The 19,656-nt window shown below is 47.3% G+C and overlaps 1 protein-coding gene across 1 annotated transcript in view; it reads right to left on the bottom strand.

Annotated features, from left to right (window-relative positions):
* Nucleotides 1-19,656, bottom strand: part of ENKD1 (enkurin domain containing 1) — a 358,562-nt gene that overhangs the window by 213,993 nt on the left and 124,913 nt on the right. The window contains exon 4 of the mRNA XM_069655171.1: nucleotides 19,052-19,224. Within this exon, the coding sequence (XP_069511272.1) occupies nucleotides 19,052-19,224 (173 nt within the window). The remainder of the gene's footprint in view (nucleotides 1-19,051; nucleotides 19,225-19,656) is intronic.

The following is a 19,656-nucleotide window of genomic DNA, read 5'->3' as shown; positions in this document are numbered from 1 at the left end:
GGATGGCGAATTGGATCTGAAGAGACTCTTACAGCGCCTGAAGTTACCTCAGACCTTTCCTCCATTTACTGCAGGTGAAGTCTTCCATTGTTCACCTAACCTTCCAGCCAAATGTCGGGGTCTCTTATGGGAATCCCATTCTCATCGCCAATAAATGTAGTGATAATAAAGTGTCTGCCAATATATAGGAGTTGTATAGAAGTTTATTAATACCAAGAAACCCCAACACAAGTCTGTTCGCTGAGGGAGCACCAACGGACAATAATTGTCACAGTCAACTGCACGTGATGGTGTTCCATAATAGAACGTAGGGTGCCATCGCGCACACACTTAGAAGGAACCATGCATAGATATGATAACGATCTAGGAAGCTGTGGTCGGAGCAAACAGGGATCGGCACTTCGCAATCTAAATGCTCCGGGGAGGAACATGAGTGCTGGAAAGGAGGAAAGAGATGCAGACCCGCTGTAAGCACTAGATCAAAGCAAAGACAGTTATGTTTCACCATCAGGGGAGGAACACCCTCACCAGTCATGAAAAAGCACGAGCACCCAGCGACGAAAGGAGGGGGGGGGAGCCTGGGATCAGCTGCAGGCACAACTGTAGAGGCAGCAAACCCCGTTCCACCCCAACACGGTAGGAACTCGGAGACAGGAGCCCGACAACAAAGATTGAAGTGAGACCCCTGCTGAGCCGCAGGAACCTAAAGGTGGTAGACAGGGGACTGGTCTCTCTAGTCCTACATGCAGATAACTGCCGACCGCACATATTAATAGGGGGTGCGCATGGGACTCCCACTGGCCATCATTAATCGTAGTGGGGAGGTGGCATCAGGAGAACAGTGACACTGGGCTCGTCTCCCCCTCCTCACATCCCCAGATGTGAGCCCCAGAGCAGACGGACACATTGGTCGTGGCCTGGCCTGGATCTGCTCCGGGGGGACCCAAACTACAGGGCCACAAGGAAAATGCAACATGGCAAATGATAATAAAGGGCTGCACAGAAGGGCTGCTGGGTGAAGGCACTGCACGGAGGGAACTCAGGGGAGTCGAGCAGTAACCTCCCCCACCCCAGCCCCGCTCCCCTACTAACACGAGGGGAAAACAATAGGCAGGGTCCGACTCACAGGCAGAAGAAAACATGGGTAAGGAAAAATCTGCTAAAGTGACCAAAAGTAAAAAGGACAAATAAACGACTGGCCAGGCAGAGGAAGAAAGAAGAAAGCCAAGAACAACATAGAGCACAACACAATGCGGGACGAACAAAAACTTTACAGATTATTCATAGAGAAGGATAGAGGGGGAAAAAGTCACTTTAATGCCCATCATGGAACATTAATGGGCTTAATGACAAAATTAAAAGGAGTGTGGTCTTCCAATACAGGAAATGTTACAAGCCAGACATAATCGTACTCCAGGAAACACACCTACTGGGTGACACATGTACACTTCTAGGGAGGATTCCCTACAAATGTGTGGCCCACTTAGGCTACTCACTGGGTTTGACAGGGGTGGCAATACTGCTCAGGAAAACACTTCCATTACAAACCGTCAACGTACACCATGACTCAAGAGGCAGAGTGGTGGAACTAACGGGAATGCTGGGAAAGGAAAGCTACACCTGTGAGTTACTGGGGATTTGGACGAACTCCAAACTGAATAGATATCATATGAGGTTTCTCAACATAGCCCTTGTGATAGCAAAAGGGCCATAGCAGTGCATTGGATGAATGATGTTCCACCAAAGCTAAGTGAATGGTGTTCCGGAATAGACACCATTAAGAGATTGGATCAACTAGTCTACAAAGTTAGAGGGTGTCCACAGAAATACAAAAAGGTGTGGGAAGTCTGGGAATGGTTGAAGGGCCAGCTAGGTGAAGGGAAATTAACAACCTTTGACTGAAGGGACTGTTTAGAAGGTAGAAAAAGGCAGGGTAAGGATAAGATGGGGGCACTGTATAACCAAGAGAGTGAAGTGGGGAACCAGACACTTGAGAAACCAATTCAGACTGCACGTTACTGTACTTCTGTGTTTTATCTATTGTTGAATTGTTATACATCAAAAAACCTAATGAAAAGATTAAAGATTTAAAAAAAAGAATAATCAGGAATATGTCTGAAGGAAAGATGGAGAGGAGGGAGGGCGAGAGAAAGAGGCAGAGGCTCAAAAAAGTTATTTAGTCCATACACAGCCTGTATGGGTGAGCATCCAAGGCCATGGGGCAAGGTGAACCCCTCGAAACCATATTGTTGGAGTTTAACCTGTAGTGGGCTCGTGTTGCATCGAAATATCCTTGGATTGTGTGACGAGAATAACTGCAGCCTGAAAATCCAGGATCGGGAAGAAAAGCATGTTACTGTCTACAAGACTAGGACATGGAGTGGCGCTACCCCGGAAGAAGCTTTCCACATATCATGCCCATGGGGTCATTCCATGAATGGAACTCTAATAAAATGTCCTCTGGCACTTAAGGTCCCCAAGACTGTGTGAAGAAACCAAGATGATCAAGATCTGAACTTGGATTAGGTTAGCATAGGGAAACCTCGACTCAGGACATTAACTCCTATTTAGATTAGGATATGTTGAAACCTCTGACTTGTTTTGTGTTCCTCATGCACTCCTGGACTGTTGTACTTCACTAGGCTAATCTGGTGTTTTGGTTTCCTCCCAATCGTTCCCCAATCGTTCCCATAAGTTTTTTCCAACCCTGATGTTCGACATAAATAAAACGCAGCTAAAACTGGACTTTGTCTTTCGACTGTTAGGTTGATCTTGTCACACTGGGACAGTTGCTAACTGAACAAAGGGATAGTCATTTTTGGTTCTCTGTTAGACTCTTAGAGATAGTACTGATCTTCTGCTAGAGGCCTTGACTTGTACTCTAGTCCTCTGTGTTACCTTGAAAAATTATATTGGTCTTGTTTGTAAACCTGCTCGTGTGACTGAGTCACAACTTTTGATGCAGGAAGAGAGGCTCACGAGACTCTGGGTGCTGTGAACGCCCATCTGCTCTTTAATGTCTACCAATGGGAGAGTTATGGGCGGACAAGATCTCACAAGGCCGCTTTCTTCCTCCTGTGGCCCCAGAATATTAGGTTCAGCAAGTCTAAAAATATGTACAGAAATGCCCAGACTTACAAGAGCAGCTTGTGGCACCCTGTGAGCCACAGTCTGACTCAGATCACGTAGTAGCACTTAGAGACTGCTTCTTCAATGCGGTTCACAGAACAGAATGCAAAGCTTTCTCGCTCCGGCAGAGGGAGGCTTGTGGTCAACACTGCAAGTTTGAGGAACACTCTGGTAATAAAACCCCACATGGACGGATACCAGCAGCACCATGTTGGAGTCAGGTGGCTGCATGGAAGGGACCGCCTGACTCCAAGATGGCGGCCACCTGCTTTGTGCCATTGTTCCACTGAGTTTGCAGCCCACCCAAAGAACAAGTTAATTACCTTATCTGGTAACGTTCTTTCGATGGGATGTTCCTCCAACGTATTCCACGACAGGTAATGACCACAGCTGTGCTGCTTTGGAAAATTTTCAGCAGAGGGCGTCCTGCGTCGATACGTTGTTCCTCGAGGGCCTCCGTCGAGGGTCAACGTCACCGGATGTTATATATAGGACTCAGTTGTCGTTTTTTCCCAGAACGTGTGGCACCAATCTCCTGCCAGTATGACTGCAGAAAGCCTTGCGGAAACGTAAGCTGCAAACGCATAAGAAATTCTGTAGAGGGGCAGGCTGTGAGGGTGCGATGTGGAATATGTCGAAGAAACATCCCATCGAAAGAACGTTACCAGATAAGGTAAGTAACTTGTTCTTCGAGGGGATTGTGTCCTCCGACTTATTCCACATCTATGACAGACTCCCAAAGCAGTACCAACGTATGGAGGTGGGAAAAGAATTTACAATTTTAGAATTTTAGAATGCCCAATCAAATGGCTGAATAGAGGACTGCCTTACCAAAGGCCAAATCCTGCCCATGGATGGAGTCCAAGGAATAGTGTCTCACAAAAGTATGGACTGAGGCCCATGTGGCTGCTTCGCAAATAGGAACACCCCTCTGTAGAGCAGTGGAGGCAGCCACACCCCTAGTAGAGTGAGCCCGTAAGCCTACTGGAGGGTCCTTTCCCGCCAATCGGTAACACTCAGACCGTCAAAATGATCCACTAAGACAAGGTCTGTTTGGAAACAGCCTGACCCAAGCGCCTTCCAGCATAACCAACAAAGAGCTGATCGTCCACTCTGACCCGGGACATCCGTGATCGATAAGAACTCAAAGCTCTTCTAGGATCCAACCTATGGAGCCTCTCCTCTTCCTTACCAGGATGTGGAGGAGGATAAAACACCGGAAGAATCACCTTCTGGCTCAAATGGAATTCCGACATAACCTTAGGAAGAAAATGAGGCCGCACACGCAGGACAACCCTGTCCTTATGAACGCAGTAAAGGGTGGATTGGCGGAAAGTGCCTGCAACTCACTCACTCTGCGTGCGGAAGTAACCGCAACTAAAAATACAGTTTTAAAGGACAACAGTCGCAACGGACAAGAATGCAAGGGCTCAAACGGAGCTCCCGTTAGGAATTTTAAAACCAAATTCAAATCCCACCCCGTCACCTGGAAAGGCAACGGTAGAAACACATTAGTTAGCCCTTTTAGAAACTGAGAAATCAAAGGGATCTTAAAATAAGAACATTCCTCAGACGAGCGCTTAAATATGGACAGCGCCGCCAGGTAACCCTTAATGGTACCTACTTGCAGGCCCTTGTGGGCTAAAGAAAGCAAAAAAAGACTAAACCAAAAGAATGGAACATTGGAAAGGATCCACATTCTGTACCCTGCACCAGTCGCAGAACTTTCTCCAAAGGCAACGGTACAGTGATTTCGTTGCGGGCCCTCTGGCCGAAAGCAACACCTCCATCACGTCTTCGGGGAGATCCCAATCCCTATACCTCAACCTTTCAGATACCAAGCATGAAGGCTGAGAGACTTGACCTCTGGATGGAGAACCCGACCCCCTTCCCAGGAGAGCAGATCGTCTTGGTAGGGAAGACGGCGTGGAGGGCAGATGGACATGTCTAGAAGGTCCAGGTACCACGCTCTCCTGGCCCATGCCGGAGCAATGAGGATCATCCGGGAAGCAAACCTCCGTAACCTCTGCAACACTTGCGGAATGACAGGCACTGGAAGAAACACGTACAGCAGTGGGAAGGACCACTCCACTACGAACGTGTCCCCTAAGGCTCCTCTTGGAGGAAATTCCTGCGAGCAGAATCTTTCGCACTTCCGGTTAACACTGATGGCGAAGAGATCCACTTGTGGGGTTCTCCAAAGAGCGAAGCTATCCAACCAAACTTTCTGAGCGAGCTCCCACTCGTGAGAGACTGTGCTCTGCCTGCTCAGAGCGTCCCCCGCCGCGTTTTCGTCTCCGGCCAGATGAACTGCCGAGTTCGAAATTTCCTGATGGATGGCCCAGAACCAGAGCCGCATCATCTCCCTGCACAACGAGAGTGACCCTGCCCCCGCCCCTTTTTGTTGAGGTAGTGCATGGCCACCATATTGTCTGTCATAATCAGGACATTCTTCCCCCGCACAGACGGCAGAAAAGCCTTCAGGGCTAGCCTGACAGTCTGCAGCTCTAACAGATTGATGTGGAGTCTGGACTCCGACGGAGACCAATGGTCGCTGGCTGTCAACTCGTTAGCATGAGCTCCCCAACCAGTGAGGGATGCGTCCGTCACGATCGTCACCTCCGACCAAGGTTGCCAAAATGGAGCTCCCTTCATCAGATTGCCGTCGACGGCCCACCACAGAAGTTCCTGTGCGACCGAGGGCGGAATCTGAACGGGATCTGACATCCTGCCAGAGAACTGCGACTACTGCATCTTGCGAGCCCACTGCAGAGATCTCATCTGCAGACTAGCCTCTGGCACCAGGAAAATGCAGGATGCCATGAGGCCGAGCAACCTCAAGAACTCGAACGCCGGGAGACTCTGGGCACGTTGACATTTGTCCGCCATATGCAGAATGTGATGAGCCCTCACCTGGGGAGGCGAACACTGCCCCAGGGATGTGCCGAGCACTGCTCCGATGTATTGGAGCCGCTGGGTAGGTGTCAAATGGGACTTCTTTAAATTGAGGGAGAAGCCCAGCTTGTGAAGGGAGTGGCAGGTGACGGACAGATGATCTAGGGCTTGCTCGGGAGAGCGTGCCCTGATCAACCAATCGTCCAGGTAGGGGTAGACGTGAATCCCCCCTTTCCTGAGATACGCTGCCACCACCACCATCAGCTTGGTGAAGACCCTCAGGGCGGAGGTCAATCCGAACGGCAGGACCGAAACTGAAAATGCGAGTTGCCAACCGCGAACCTCAGGTACTTCCTGTGCTTGGAATGAATCGGCACATGAAAGTAAGCATCCTTGAGGTCGAGAGACACCAACCAATCCTGAGGTTGAAGGGCCTGGAGGACTTAAGAAAGAGTTATCATCTTGAACTTGTCCTTCCTGAGGAGCTTGTTCAGCCAACGCAAGTCCATGATGGGTCTCAATCACCTGTCTTTTTTCATGATCAAAAAATAAGGGGAATACCATCCCTTGTTCCTCTCTGCTACAGACACCAGTTCTAAGGCGCCTTTCTCCAGCAGGGATAGGATTTCCTGCGCAAGGAGCGGATCCGGAACCTTCAAAGAGAGCTTCCCCAGTGGACTGCTACAAGGCCTCTGCCGGAAGGGAAGACAGTAGCCGTAGGCTATGATCTCCAGAACCCACACATATGAAGTAATGGCTCGCCATTCTCCAAGATGCTGCGCAAACTGCCCCCAACTGGCGAACCATGGGACATGGCCTCGTGACTGAGCGGACGCGGCTGCGGCAGTGCCTGAGGGCAAAGCGGCAACTTGCCCGAGCAGCTTTGGCACCTCGAGTACCTTGCTTTCCACCTCCGGTACTCCTACGATGGCCCCTTTGACTGGCAGCTCCCCTCGATCTACCAAAGGTAGAATAGTACCGAACGGAACCTCCCCTCCATTGCTGTCCCCTAGGACGAAAAGGCGGAGGTTGACGTAGTTGACGTACTGCAGCGCTCAAAGACTTTGCTGCAGCTTACGAGGTCTGCAACCTCTCAAGGGTCTCGTCAGCCTTGCAGCCAAACAGATGAACTCCATCATGTTGAGAAGCCGGGATTGCACATCAGGAGCAAACTCCGACTTCTGCAACAATGCAAACCTGCGTATCACGGTGCTCGCAGCCATGGACCAGCTGACACAGTCTGCCGTGTCCAAACCCGACTGAACCGATTCACACATGGCATCCTTGCCGTCTTGGATGAGGACTAGAAAACCATCCCGTTCTTCCCCTTCGGGAATATGCTCAGCCGCCAGAGATACACAATTCCACAAAGTGTGAGTGAATCTCACCAAAGCACAAACTGAGTTGGCTGCCTTCAAAGCCATACCCCCAGATGAAAATACCTTCTTCGCCCAACCATCAAAGCGCTTATCGTCCCTATTAGGATGGATGGTAGGGTACGTAGCCTGCTTTGTGGGGGCCATAGCCGCCTGCACCACCAAACTCTCAGGAGTAGGGTGCGTCAATAAGCAGCAGGGGTCACTACTGGGACTTATTCACTGCCGGGAGACTCTCCGGAGCAGTCCAAGCCGCTGCCACCCTTCTTTGCAAAGCCATGTGAAACGGCAACACCGGGTCAGTGGGTGGACCTTGGTCCAGGATGTCCGTCAGATCATCCTGATCAAAATCAACAGGTGGAGCAGACCACCCCAAGTATTCAGTCACCCTTGACATGAGACGCCTATAGGAGGATTCGGCATGCGTCCCAGGCTCAGGCCTGCCAAACTCCACCTCCGGAGAGGTGTCAAGACCACTGGCGTCATGCAAGAACTGACGGAGTTCCTCCATCTGACTGTGCCCCGACAAAAGATCATCAGGGACATCAGGAGGCACAACCATCTCATCATCTGACCCTTCGTCCACCTCTGGCAAATCCTCCACAAACGGCATCGAGGGAATCGGTGTCAAACGAGGCGCCGACGACAACTTCTTTGAGGGTGGAACCCCGAGAGCTTCCCTCGACGGACACAACGCCGATGGCGTCGGCGCCTTCTTCGAAGGCTTCACAGGTTCTGACGGTCTCGATGGCGTCGAGGACCGGGACATGGACCTGGCACGGCTATGGCGATCTCCCTTGTCCGAGCGGGACCTCGACGGCTCCCGATGATCGCGCCGACCGCCCGAGCCCAAGGGTGTGCGAGTGGTGGACCAAGCCTGTTCCCTGCCGGCTTCTTTCGAAGGCGCGGCCGGAACTGTGCCTTGCGATTCGAAAATCGCCATCATCTGCTGGCAGAATGCATCCCATTCGGCCCGCGATGAAGACTTGGTGGGACAAGTCAACCATCTGCCAGAGTCCTCCGACGAAGACAGGGAAGGCGACCAATGACGGCGCTTCCTAGAATGCCTCGACGAGGCAGAGGAATGGCGGGAACCACTCCGAGACCGAGATCCCCTGGACTTTCGCCGACGCGGAGAGTCGCCCCTCGAGTCATCGGTCGAAAGCCTTTAATTTCTTCTTACGTTCCCTCAAGGCCTTAGATGTCAGGGACTGGCAATCATCGCAGTCGTCAGTGGCATGGCTTTTGCCGAGGCACCAGAGGCAGATGTCGTGCGGGTCCGTGATGGACATCTTCGAACCGCAGTCCCAACATTTTTTAAAGCCCATCTTCAGGGTAGTAGAAGAAGAAGACATCGCTATCGAAGAGAAGAATCAAGCGCGCTGAGATTCAGAAGCAAACATGTTTGCATAGAAAACGGAACTGAGGCTACGGGCGCCATGCGTCCTATATAGAACATCTGGTAATGTCGAACCTCGACGGAGGCCCTCGAGGAACAACGTATCAACGTCATCGACGCAGGACGCCCTCTGCCGAAAGTTTTCCCAATCAGCACAGCTGTGGTCATTACCTGTCATAGATGTGGAATACGTCGGAGGACACAATCCCCACAAAATCATAAGTATGGATACATGAGATGATAATTAGTTCTGGGAGCAGCCAATCAAAGGGCATGATCCCGTTTCATAGGCACAACGGTATAAAAGGGGAAGAGAACAAATGGAGGATGCTAAAAGTTGGAGACAGATGGCAAGTGTGAGTGACAGCAATGAGGAGCAGAGTGAGAACATGGGAGGAAATGGAGGTGGAGGAAGGAGAAAGAGTGTATGAGAGTTAACAATGTTGCTAAAGAAGAAGAAAAGAAGGACTTAATCAAGTGGTCCTCAAACACATGCGCTTGGAAAATTGCTTGATGAAATTCATCAGGCTTCTAAAGCTTTTACCCAAAGCCAGTGTCAGTACAAATGAGGTGGTCTTCTCCAGTTTTCCCAATGCGCAAGAGGCAAGGCAACACTGCTCACTCCGCACCATTTCTTTTTGCATTGGCGGTAAAACGTCTGGTCACATGCATAATGGTAACATACCATGATAGGGGTATTTCTTACTCATATCAGTGTCACATGTCACACTGATTATGACAACCTTATTTTCATTAAGAACCCAGCAATAAATCCTTAGTTAATACTATGAGATGCGGGAATTTGGGTACGTTTCAAGTCATTCTAGGTCAGAGATGTACCCTCTGACAGAAGTAAAACCTAAAACTGTGCCTTACCTTGGCCTTGGGTGGAAGGCAGAGTGTGTATGATACCTTGAAGTGTTTATTTTAGATTTATTTATTGTGTTTTACAGTACAAAAATATACTTTTAACACACAACATTAACACAATACATTATTTCATCATCATTAGAATCATCATTTCAAAAGAGAATAAAAGCGTAACAAAACATCATTCAATCTATCATGCTAAAATCACTCTAGAAATCCACTGCACAAGCCTTTAAGTACTCTAAAATAGGTATGGACAAGCTCAACTCATTACAGTGTAAAATCCCTCTCCAAAGATCTTCTGTAGGCATAAAATTCAGAGAACGTTTCATTACACAGAGACCACAGGGTCGGACACTGCACACACAAATGCATCAGGGTCTCTATATGTGTGTGACAGTGAAGACAGAGCTTCTGGTCCCGTGGAATGTTATTTCGCCGGCCCAGAATTTCTTGTGTTAACATTAAATTCAACCTAAATCTCAGCATTTGGGACCTAAAGTGCCATGACGGATGCTTTTTCAAGTATGGGGCAGGCGTGTTGAAATTTTTAATAGTCTGGTCGAAATGATTCCCAAACATTTGTGTTGGACTAAGGATTCTCTTAATTTGCACCACACTTTTCTAAACAATTTTGTCGAAGCCAATTTTGGTGTGGATCTCAATACATCTAGCGATATGCCTATTTCATCCACTATTTTTGTACAACCAGAGGCCCAATCTACCAATACCTTACAGCTGCCTTAGCTCCATACTCTATTCAGTCCCTCATAAATTGAAGCAGCCGGTGGGAACAACATACTTGAGAAAAGCTGTAGCTTCCCCCAATCAATCATAGTTTGAATTGGCAGTTGTCCTAGTTCATAAAGGATCTCCACTAACGGAACTGACTGGGATAGATGAAGGAGCTCTCGCCAGATTAAACCCTCTAATTTGGACCAGTCTGTTTGTCTACTTCTAGTTTGAGCTCTGTATATCAATTTCGGGATCATTTGCTGTTTATACAATTTTAGAACCAGGAGAACCGAAAATCTCCCAAACTTAGCATCAAATAGGTCTAATTTAACAAGAGCACCAAGAAAATTAGCCTTAAGGTCTGCCACAAGCTCAGGCCCATCCAAATTGTCATAAATCGACGAGCCTAAATACACAAACTTAGGGACTACCTCAAGGCTACCATATTTTAGTGACCATGTAGTCATTTAAAAAAAAAAATTCCACCACCTTTTAACACCAGTACCTTTGATTACAATATATTTAGCGCCAAGTCCAAGCTTTCCATAAACTCTTCTACTACCACTAAGGCTCTTTGAAGGCCTATAGCCGTCAAGCCGCATAATACAATGTCATCAGCGTGCAATAAATATTGTATCACTAAGGTTCCCAATCTTGGCAGATTTGTTCTTACTTTTTCCAAGTGGTTCACTATGTCAAACAAATAAAAGCAAAACAGAAAGGGGGCCAACACACATCCCTGACGTAAGCCCCTGTTAGTTTGGATCCATACCGTATATCCACCAAAGGCATCCAACCTAACCCTGATTCTAGTACCTGTGTGCAGGGCATCAAGTATACCCACCAACGCAAGTGGACAGCCTTGTTCATGCAACTTTTTCCAAATCAAGGCCCTATTTACATGATCGAAGGCCTTGCTGATATCCAAAAAGGCTACAAAAACTGGTCTTGCTTGGGCTTTAGCATGGTGTGCAAGTAAATCCAGGTTAAAACTATTTAGGGCTGTACCCATGCCCTAGCGAAACCCCACCTGATAAATATCCAGTGAGTTGGATTTGCGTGCCCATTTTTATAGTTCTTTGAGGAGCATTTTTGCAAATATTTTGTTCGAGGTGTCCAACATGGGCTTATAGAATGAGCGGGACGACCTATCTCCACCTTTAAAAATCAAAATGATGGTTGCAGACCAAGTATCAGGGAACACTTCATTAACAAGGATACTGGAGAACAAGTCTGATAATACGTTAGGCCAGATATCCAGATTATCTTTGAATGTCAGGTTAGAAAGGCCATTGGGCCCCGGGGCGTTAGAAAGCTTGCTCCTTTTTATCAGATAAATAATGTCCTCCAGATCCAATTTGAGTGCCCCCGTCCACCTGCCCTGAAACCACACTAATGGACTGTTGGCCCCTGGTTTCACATACACTTGAGAAAAATGCTTCACCCAAATTTCTTCCAAAATCGAGCAAGACTGTACAAAAGATTCTCTCCCTTGAGGCTTTATTAACTGCCAGAATCTGCCTGTGTTATTCCCTGCCATACAAGCCATCATTGATGTACAGTAAAAATTAACTAATGAAGCCTTTTTTAGCTTCCTCACTTCTCTGTGCAGTTGTTTCCTACGTGTCTGTAACGCCAAGTCAAAGGCATGTGAACGACCCCACCTATCCACCCCTTTCTTTACGTTTCTGTCCGTAGTTAAACTACCCAGAACCCCCCGTATTATAACAGGAAAGCCTAACGCAGAACCCAAAATGGCCCTCCTTTATATAGAGAGGCTAGAAATCCTCCCAAGAAAGGCCTTAGCCATTTTTGGTACCCATCTAACCTCTATGTTTCTAGGGTTTATTTCCACTGTTAATTGCACAGCATTGTCCTTTTTCATAGGCAGAGCAATGCTGTATACCAACAAAGAATGATCGCTCAAATTCAAACCATTATTACCAGGGAACCCTGCCTCACTGCTAAGTCCTGTGAAACAAATACATAGTCTAATGTTTTCCAGTGCCCATTGTGCCAAGAAAAATTGGGTGGGATATCCCCTTCAGCATTCCGTTCACTATTACCAAGTCCCAGACTTCAAATTCTTGAATAATTCTTTTTCCCCTAGCATGAGAGTCCTGCCACAGACTTTCTGTTTGGTGCCATATACCACTTATTATCTAGGCATTCCGCATTAAAATCACCCACCACTATAAGTGAAGCCCCTTCCTCCGGAAACTCCCCCAGCAGTGTGAATGAAAGAGCCAAAAGAGCCTCCTCCAATTGTTCTTTCTGCGGGTTAAAATACACATTTACCAATAGGTATTTGCTGAGTGTACCAAACTCCTCTTCCCGCCAGACCATAAGTGCCACCAACATATCAGCCCTATCCATTTCAATTTTTTGAATAGAAACCCCTTGAGATTGTTTGATAGCTGTCAGCAGGCCACCATAAGGTCTCCCCTTTTCTCCCCGTAGGGCCTTGCTATATACAACTTCAAAGCCCTCTATGATAGGGGGATCCTGGAGGAGTGTTACTTACAAACACACTATGTCAAATGAAACAAAAAGATCTCAATTACTTATAATGTTCCTGTAACCCCTAGAGTTCCAGGAAGCCAATGACCAATTAGAACATCATGTATGGTGTGTTTCCCTGCGATCGTGTTCCCATTTATTACTGTCACCTTTCATCCAGGAACCATCCGTCCTCCCATGCGTCGGATTCTGTGTGTACCCTCTTGAGCTGTATATGTCTGTATGGCGCGTTCCAGCCAGACTACGCACCATCCAGCTCTTATCTGGATAAATTGGTGTAACACTTGAAATTATTGAGGGGCCTGTGTCGGTGACTTCAAACCCCAGGGATAAAAGACATTATTTTTCTGCCATGATAATCTCTATAGTAATGAATGACCTCAGGTGCAATTTCACTGTGTCTAAATTATCCTCATATACAAATTCCACAGTCATATGGTCTCCTGAGGTCATAAGTCTTAGATTTGGGATTTCATGCATTAAAGAAAGTGTGTAATGTCTATACAAAGGGTATCTGTTCGAACTCTCGAAGAGGCGATTCAAATAAATACACAAGTGGTCATTTACAGGCATATCTTTCTTTAGTGAGTATTTCTGGTGTTGCAAGTCCCACACTTTAAATCTGACTCCAGCCGAGTCCTGTCTAATATCGGGGACTTTCTCGCCAGTCAGATACTGGCTCTTTGGTTCACCCAGAGCAATGTCTTCTACTGTTTCTTTTGCAGGTGGTGCCGGCATAACCAAGTGGGCTATTCCAGGGGGCTGCCCGTAAGCCGAATCCTTCACTACAGCCGGTTTTGCAAATATGGCATAAAGTTTTTGCTTAGGGGGTTGCCCATTTGGTACAACTGAAGGGTTTGTTTTACCAATTGTGTTTAAATTAGGCGGACCACGCAACATGACTTGTCCACCTTGGAGTGTTTATGAGAAAGGTTGTTGAGTTGATGGCCATAACTAACTGCATCAGGTTGAAAGATGGATCAAGCAACCTTTATCTGTAATTGCTATGCTATATCTAAGTTTCTCCTTTCCTGAATACATCAGTAAATCTCCCCAGATACTTTTTGTCTTAGTTGGATAGCCCTTTGAGAAAGCTGGTGTGACAAAGTTGTCATTAACTCACAGGACAGTATTGTGGAAATTGCAATTTCTATGTCCCTTCCTGTTTACTGTGGGTTTCCTGTATTTTTTCCATTATCAATGTATTACTTGACTTAATTTCTACACTGTATTCAATGTATTGCACGACTTAATGTCCCAAAGTAATGAGTGACTTATTTTTCCCAATTATTTTCCGGTGTCTCGTGCACTGTTTGTAGGGGGTTGTCGACCGAAGCCAGGAACCCTCCAAGAACCAGTTCTACTTGTTGCTCAGCTACAGCCTCGGACTGGCCCCTTTCGACTTTTCCTCCCGCTTGCCCCCACCCTATAATTTCTATCTCCCATTTGTCCTGCCACTAAGCCTTTCTGAGCCCTGGAAAACTAGTTTGACTTGCTGTATCCATCATGGGTGGGGGGCTGTGGAAAGCCACTTGTCCCAAACCCTGGAATTATCCTGGCTTCTGCCAAGTCAACAAGCTAGCCCCTGACCTCTTGCACCCTTTCTGGGAACCTCCTCCATCTCAGGAGGCCCCTTCAGACGGTACACTTGTCTTTCCTCTCCATCATTCCCCACCCTTTACTCGTCAACCTGTGCTACCTTTCCACCAGTCGGGGGGTGGGTGGGAAATCGGTGTGTGTCTCTCTCTCTCTCTCTCTCTCTCTCTCTCTCTCTCTCTCTCTCTCTCTCTCTCTCTCTCATCTCTGTGCCTGTCTCCCTCTCCCTGTGTCTGTCTCTCCGTGTGTGTCTCTCTGTGCCTCTCTGCTCGCTCCCTTTCTTTCTCTCTCCCTCCCTTTTTCTCTCTCACTTGCTTTCCCTCTCTCCCTTTCTTTTCTCCCCTCACCGTCTGTAGCAATTCCCTCCTCCAAATCCACTACAAACTTCCCTTTCTCCCTTGGGGTCCCTCCCCACCCCCTGCATGCACGGGTACTCCCCAGGTTCTGGGTTCCATGCTAGAGGGTGTTCCTAGCTAGTCCAGTGTGTTCAATTTATCCTGCTGGCAATGAGTTCACTCCTCTTCCTGTAATAAATCTGTGCATAGTTTCCACAAAGACTGTAGTGCCTTCATTGTGTTCTCACTTTTCAGTGTAGCCTGCCTGTTATTGCCAGAGGGGTGGGGAAGCGGGGGGGGCTGTCCGCCTGCACACACAAGACACCCCCACCGGGTCTGTTGACTCCCTGTTCGACAGTTTCAATAGGTTTTCAGCTTATATTAAAATAAAACAGACCAATCAAAGCAATTGGGGCTCAGAGCATGGGATCCCTGTACACTTGCCCTCAGCCTTCAAGGGGGCTCCCTGCTCCTGAAAGACTCAACATGATATTTGTTCACTATAGACCGAGTTCCCTTACTGTAGAAGCTTCCCATACTCTGTGGAGGTCTAAATGCTATAGCATTATCTACCTCTCCCCCTTGGGATCTTTCTAGTGACCTAAACAGGGATAGCCTGATTGTCCCGCTGTAACTTTCCTCTCTGTTGATATCCTTGCAACTTTTGTTCTTACTCTTCTTTCCCCTTCTTGACTCTTCCTCTGGGCTTTAACTCCTTATCTTCGTGTCTCACTCCTCCTATCTCTACTCTCCTCTCCTCTCCTCCGCCTTCCTGATTTCACTCTTTCTCACCTTCGCTCCCTCACACACAGACATACAACAAAATTGGTGCCACACTCTCAATTGCAACACCTTACCTTTACTGTCTCCAAACACACCAGCACTTTCCTTCACCTAATGCACACCCCTCTCCGGTCTCTTGGCTCTCCTGCACTTCCTCTGACCCCAGCCAAACACCTCTCACTGAAGACTGACACTCCAGGGTTTATGTAGCCCTCCCCTTCCTGTCTGGACAGCTCCCTAAGCTCCTATCGGACACTCGAGTGAGATGTTCTCCTGGCCCAATCTCTGCCTCCATCGTCTTCCAGCTTTCCATGCGGCCTCTGGTGTTGTTTACTCTCCGTTGCCCACCTGTGCCAGGTAAGACACCATCCATAAGGATTTTGGCTAGTGTTCAGTTGTTACTCCACATCAGCACTAGCTTTGCTGCTGATGTCCACTGTTTCCCTGTGGTAGGTGTTGGGTCCCCTAGGCAGCTCCTGGTTAAGTGAGGAATGCCCATTTCCCTCCTACTGATCTGGCACAGGGTGTGATCTTTGGTCGCAGGTGCATCAAGGTGCTTGTAGTGTTTGTTGTTGGTCTCTAGTAGATGTTGCTCCTTGGGGATTCAACAGCCATTGTCATGGTATGAGAAGTGTGGTGCATCCTGGTAGTTCTAGTCTCTGGGCCTCATGTCGGTATAACAGGCAGCTCTGATTCCCATGGCTTGGGGACACTATCCAAAAGGTTAGAAAAACAGACTTGGGCAGGACAGAGGCTGCAAAGCACAGAGAAAGAGGCATAAATGCACTTACATGATATCATGCATAAAATGGACAGGGGTCCCTCTAAGTTCCCTCACATAACTATGGAGTCGGTCTGGCTCTGGCACTGCCTTGGTAGGCCACCTACCAAAGCTTGAGAGAGGTCTATTGGGCCCCTTTGACAGGGCTGTTTGTGATACGTGGGTTATGTTGATCCTCCAGTTTTCTGAGGGGGAAATGGTAGGTCTTTATCCTTCAGGCCTAATATGTGCCACACTGGTTCTCCCCCATCTTGGAGCATCTCCATGTTAGAATGTCTAAGGCCGCGCCATTGGCACAGTCTGCGAGACACTTGGAGGGAGTTATGAATAGGAGAAGTGAAGTTAATCTCATCAACTGCATCGTATAATCTTGTTTAGCCCGACACAATAGTCAGAACTGGATAAGCTGTACTCCCCTTTGCTGTTGGCAAGTTGACCTTCATACCATATACTTTGTCAATGTCCTCTCAGAGCTCTCCAATGGGAAACGGACTAGCATTGGAAGTGTGCCTACAGGATTGGCGTTATAAAGGGCAGCACACAAAGGGGGTCTCAACAAACTAAGTTCAGAAACTCCTCCACTTCCAGTACATTCATACACCGCAGAGGGGCCACAACCTATTTCCAAAAAGGTCCAACAGATGTGGTACCTATGTAGCTCTGTAGAACAAGGTCATACATGTGGTGTGATCTTGTCCTCGTATTCACCGGTTCTTAGGCAAGTGTTTAGGATTGTGGGTTAGAAAATAGAAGAGCAGGTGATGCTCTCTTTTAACTGGTTTATTGGGGCTGAACAAGAGTATACATAAATCTTCTGGAATGTGTGTGGGCCTATGCCTGAAAGATAATGGCTTCTGTAACAAAATAGAAGCTATCTATGGTCAGATGATTGATAAGAAAATATAATGAATTTAGCAATATGATTTCCGCTCAGTGAGTTCATAATAGGCTTATTAATTTACCCTACTTCTAATTGTGTAATTATGGTTTATTTAGACAGGCCAAGGACATTTATTCATTTAGACCATTCACGCAGTGGCTTACTAGTAGACACATTTTGCTGAATGAAACCTTTACATCCCAAAATCAATGACGATGTCCTTTATTAAGATCTCGGCAGGTCTTGTGGAAGGCAGCTATACTCTCCAACCATAGAGACCAATGTCCCTACGTCTTTCTCTCAATTGTATGCCTGCGCTAGCTATGGGCCTAGTATCAGGGCAACCCACTTGCAGTATTCTACAGTAAGGCCATCTTCCCCCAGACCTTTCCGGAACTAATTTCATTGATGGCTGCAATCACCTCCTCCGACGATGCCAGTGTCCAGCTTGTCCCTCTCTCACCGCCAGCCAGTCTGCGAAGGGGGATTTCCTACGTACATCTACCTGGTCATCTCAGATCAGGATTTCCTGACTACGTAACTTTTGCTAATATCTCATAAAAACCTCTAGATATTATGAGCACTGTGCTGAAACATTGCATCCTCATTTTCTATGTCCTCTATACTCTCTTTCTTAACCAGCTTGGCGGCGGCCCTTCCCATGTGCTCTCACTCTGCATGTCTCCTTGCCAGTACATTCTGTGACAAATGGAATCTTGTCTTGAAACGCCCACTTTTCCTCCTGAATTATGGCAAAAATATCTGGATCTCTGGGCTTTCCTGTACTCGTTCTCTAGGTCTCTGATCTGAAGAAGACTTCAACACTGTCACAACCCCACAGCTGAAAGATGATGAGGTACATCTCCATCTGAAATAACGGGCGAGCTGTTGGTTCAGAAGAAAACTATCCCAAGGCAAAGTGTCTGTGGTACATGGAAAGATGGAAATGACATGCAACTATAAAAAAGGGAGATTTTATTTTAAATAACTGAGAAGATCCAAAGAAAGAGAAAGGACAAAGAGGGTATTAGAAAATACACTGATAGAGAAGGAAAAGGGAAAGGCTTATATAGTGAAAAGAAAACGGGGGTGGGGGGATATTCAGGCACCTGCACTTAAAGAGGCAAGGCCATCTGTGAGATGGGAGGCAATGCTAGCATGAAGGTCGGACGAGAAGGGAGGGGCAGATGACCAAAAAATGGCATTGGCGTGAGCATTGGGGGGAATGGACTGGGCAAGGTTCGGAGGGATCCAGACACAGGAGGAGTTAGGGAGAGGAAGGGAACATGGGGTAAGAAGAGACAGATGGCAGGAAAAGTAATTGCAGGGGACGAAGGAAAGGGAAGCAAGCGGTGGGCAGTGCTAAGAGCAAGCAGCCTGGAAGGCAAGGCACAGGAGACAGTGTGCGTGCAACGCCTGGGTACAGAGCACAGTGGTTTGAGGTGCAGAGCACAACAGGTGGGGAGGAATACAATACAATGGGCATGGAAATGGGAGCTGGTGAGAGATAAGCAGACTTATCCCAGAATAATTAGTAGATATTGTTAACACAAACCTTTTGATTGAACACACCCCTCTCAGTTTCTAAGATACACAGTCTTATCAACATAACTTTGGAGAGGCAATTGCACAAAGTATTGTAATGCCAATAACAGCCATGAAAATGGTTACGATGGAAGGGTACATAATAGCTGCCACATGCCACATGATATGCCCACGGCAAGAATATCCAATTAGGACTAGAAACCATACCTGAAGTCTAGCAATCACCTTCGACTCCACACTCTCATATTTCTGAGACTTCCAAAGGGCCTTCACAGGTTTGGGTCGATTATTCTCTCTCTCCATCTCCTTCGCACGACACTTCTTCTGAATCTCTCTCATCCTTCGCACGTTTTCCTTCTCATGGTCTTTGGGGTCCTTCCCTGGTTAATCAAGCAGACATCTTATCTGTAAGTTACACAACATTCTGAATTATGCCTCTCATGGTGTAATAATTACACACTGACGGGTAGAGTTTTTCCCTATAGGCCTGGGTCAAACTTCTTGTACCGTCAAGGGCATTCAATTATTTAATGGTTTATTTTCAATATGCCTAAATGGGGGGTAAATAGGAGTTCCACTCATAGATTCTCTTACTTTATTCTAACTGTCAGTGTGTGATTATGTCACAAACTGTTGACCACATTGCTCACTTTTGTGTCTGCATGCTCACAGTTTCTCCATAGAATGGTTGCTTTATAAATACATTCTGTATAGACAGCACTTACTATGACTTGCCCATGTAGAAGGCCCCATACCTCCCATGGACTGTATTGTTTTACAAGTGTGTTCTACAATTTGAACAATTGTTTTTT

Source organism: Ambystoma mexicanum, chromosome 1p (assembly GCF_040938575.1).
Source record: "Ambystoma mexicanum isolate Mex_15411 chromosome 1p, UKY_AmexF1_1, whole genome shotgun sequence".
Lineage (NCBI taxonomy): Eukaryota > Metazoa > Chordata > Amphibia > Caudata > Ambystomatidae > Ambystoma > Ambystoma mexicanum.
Note: the sequence above shows the minus strand (reverse complement) of the source record. Positions and strands in the feature narration are given on the sequence as shown.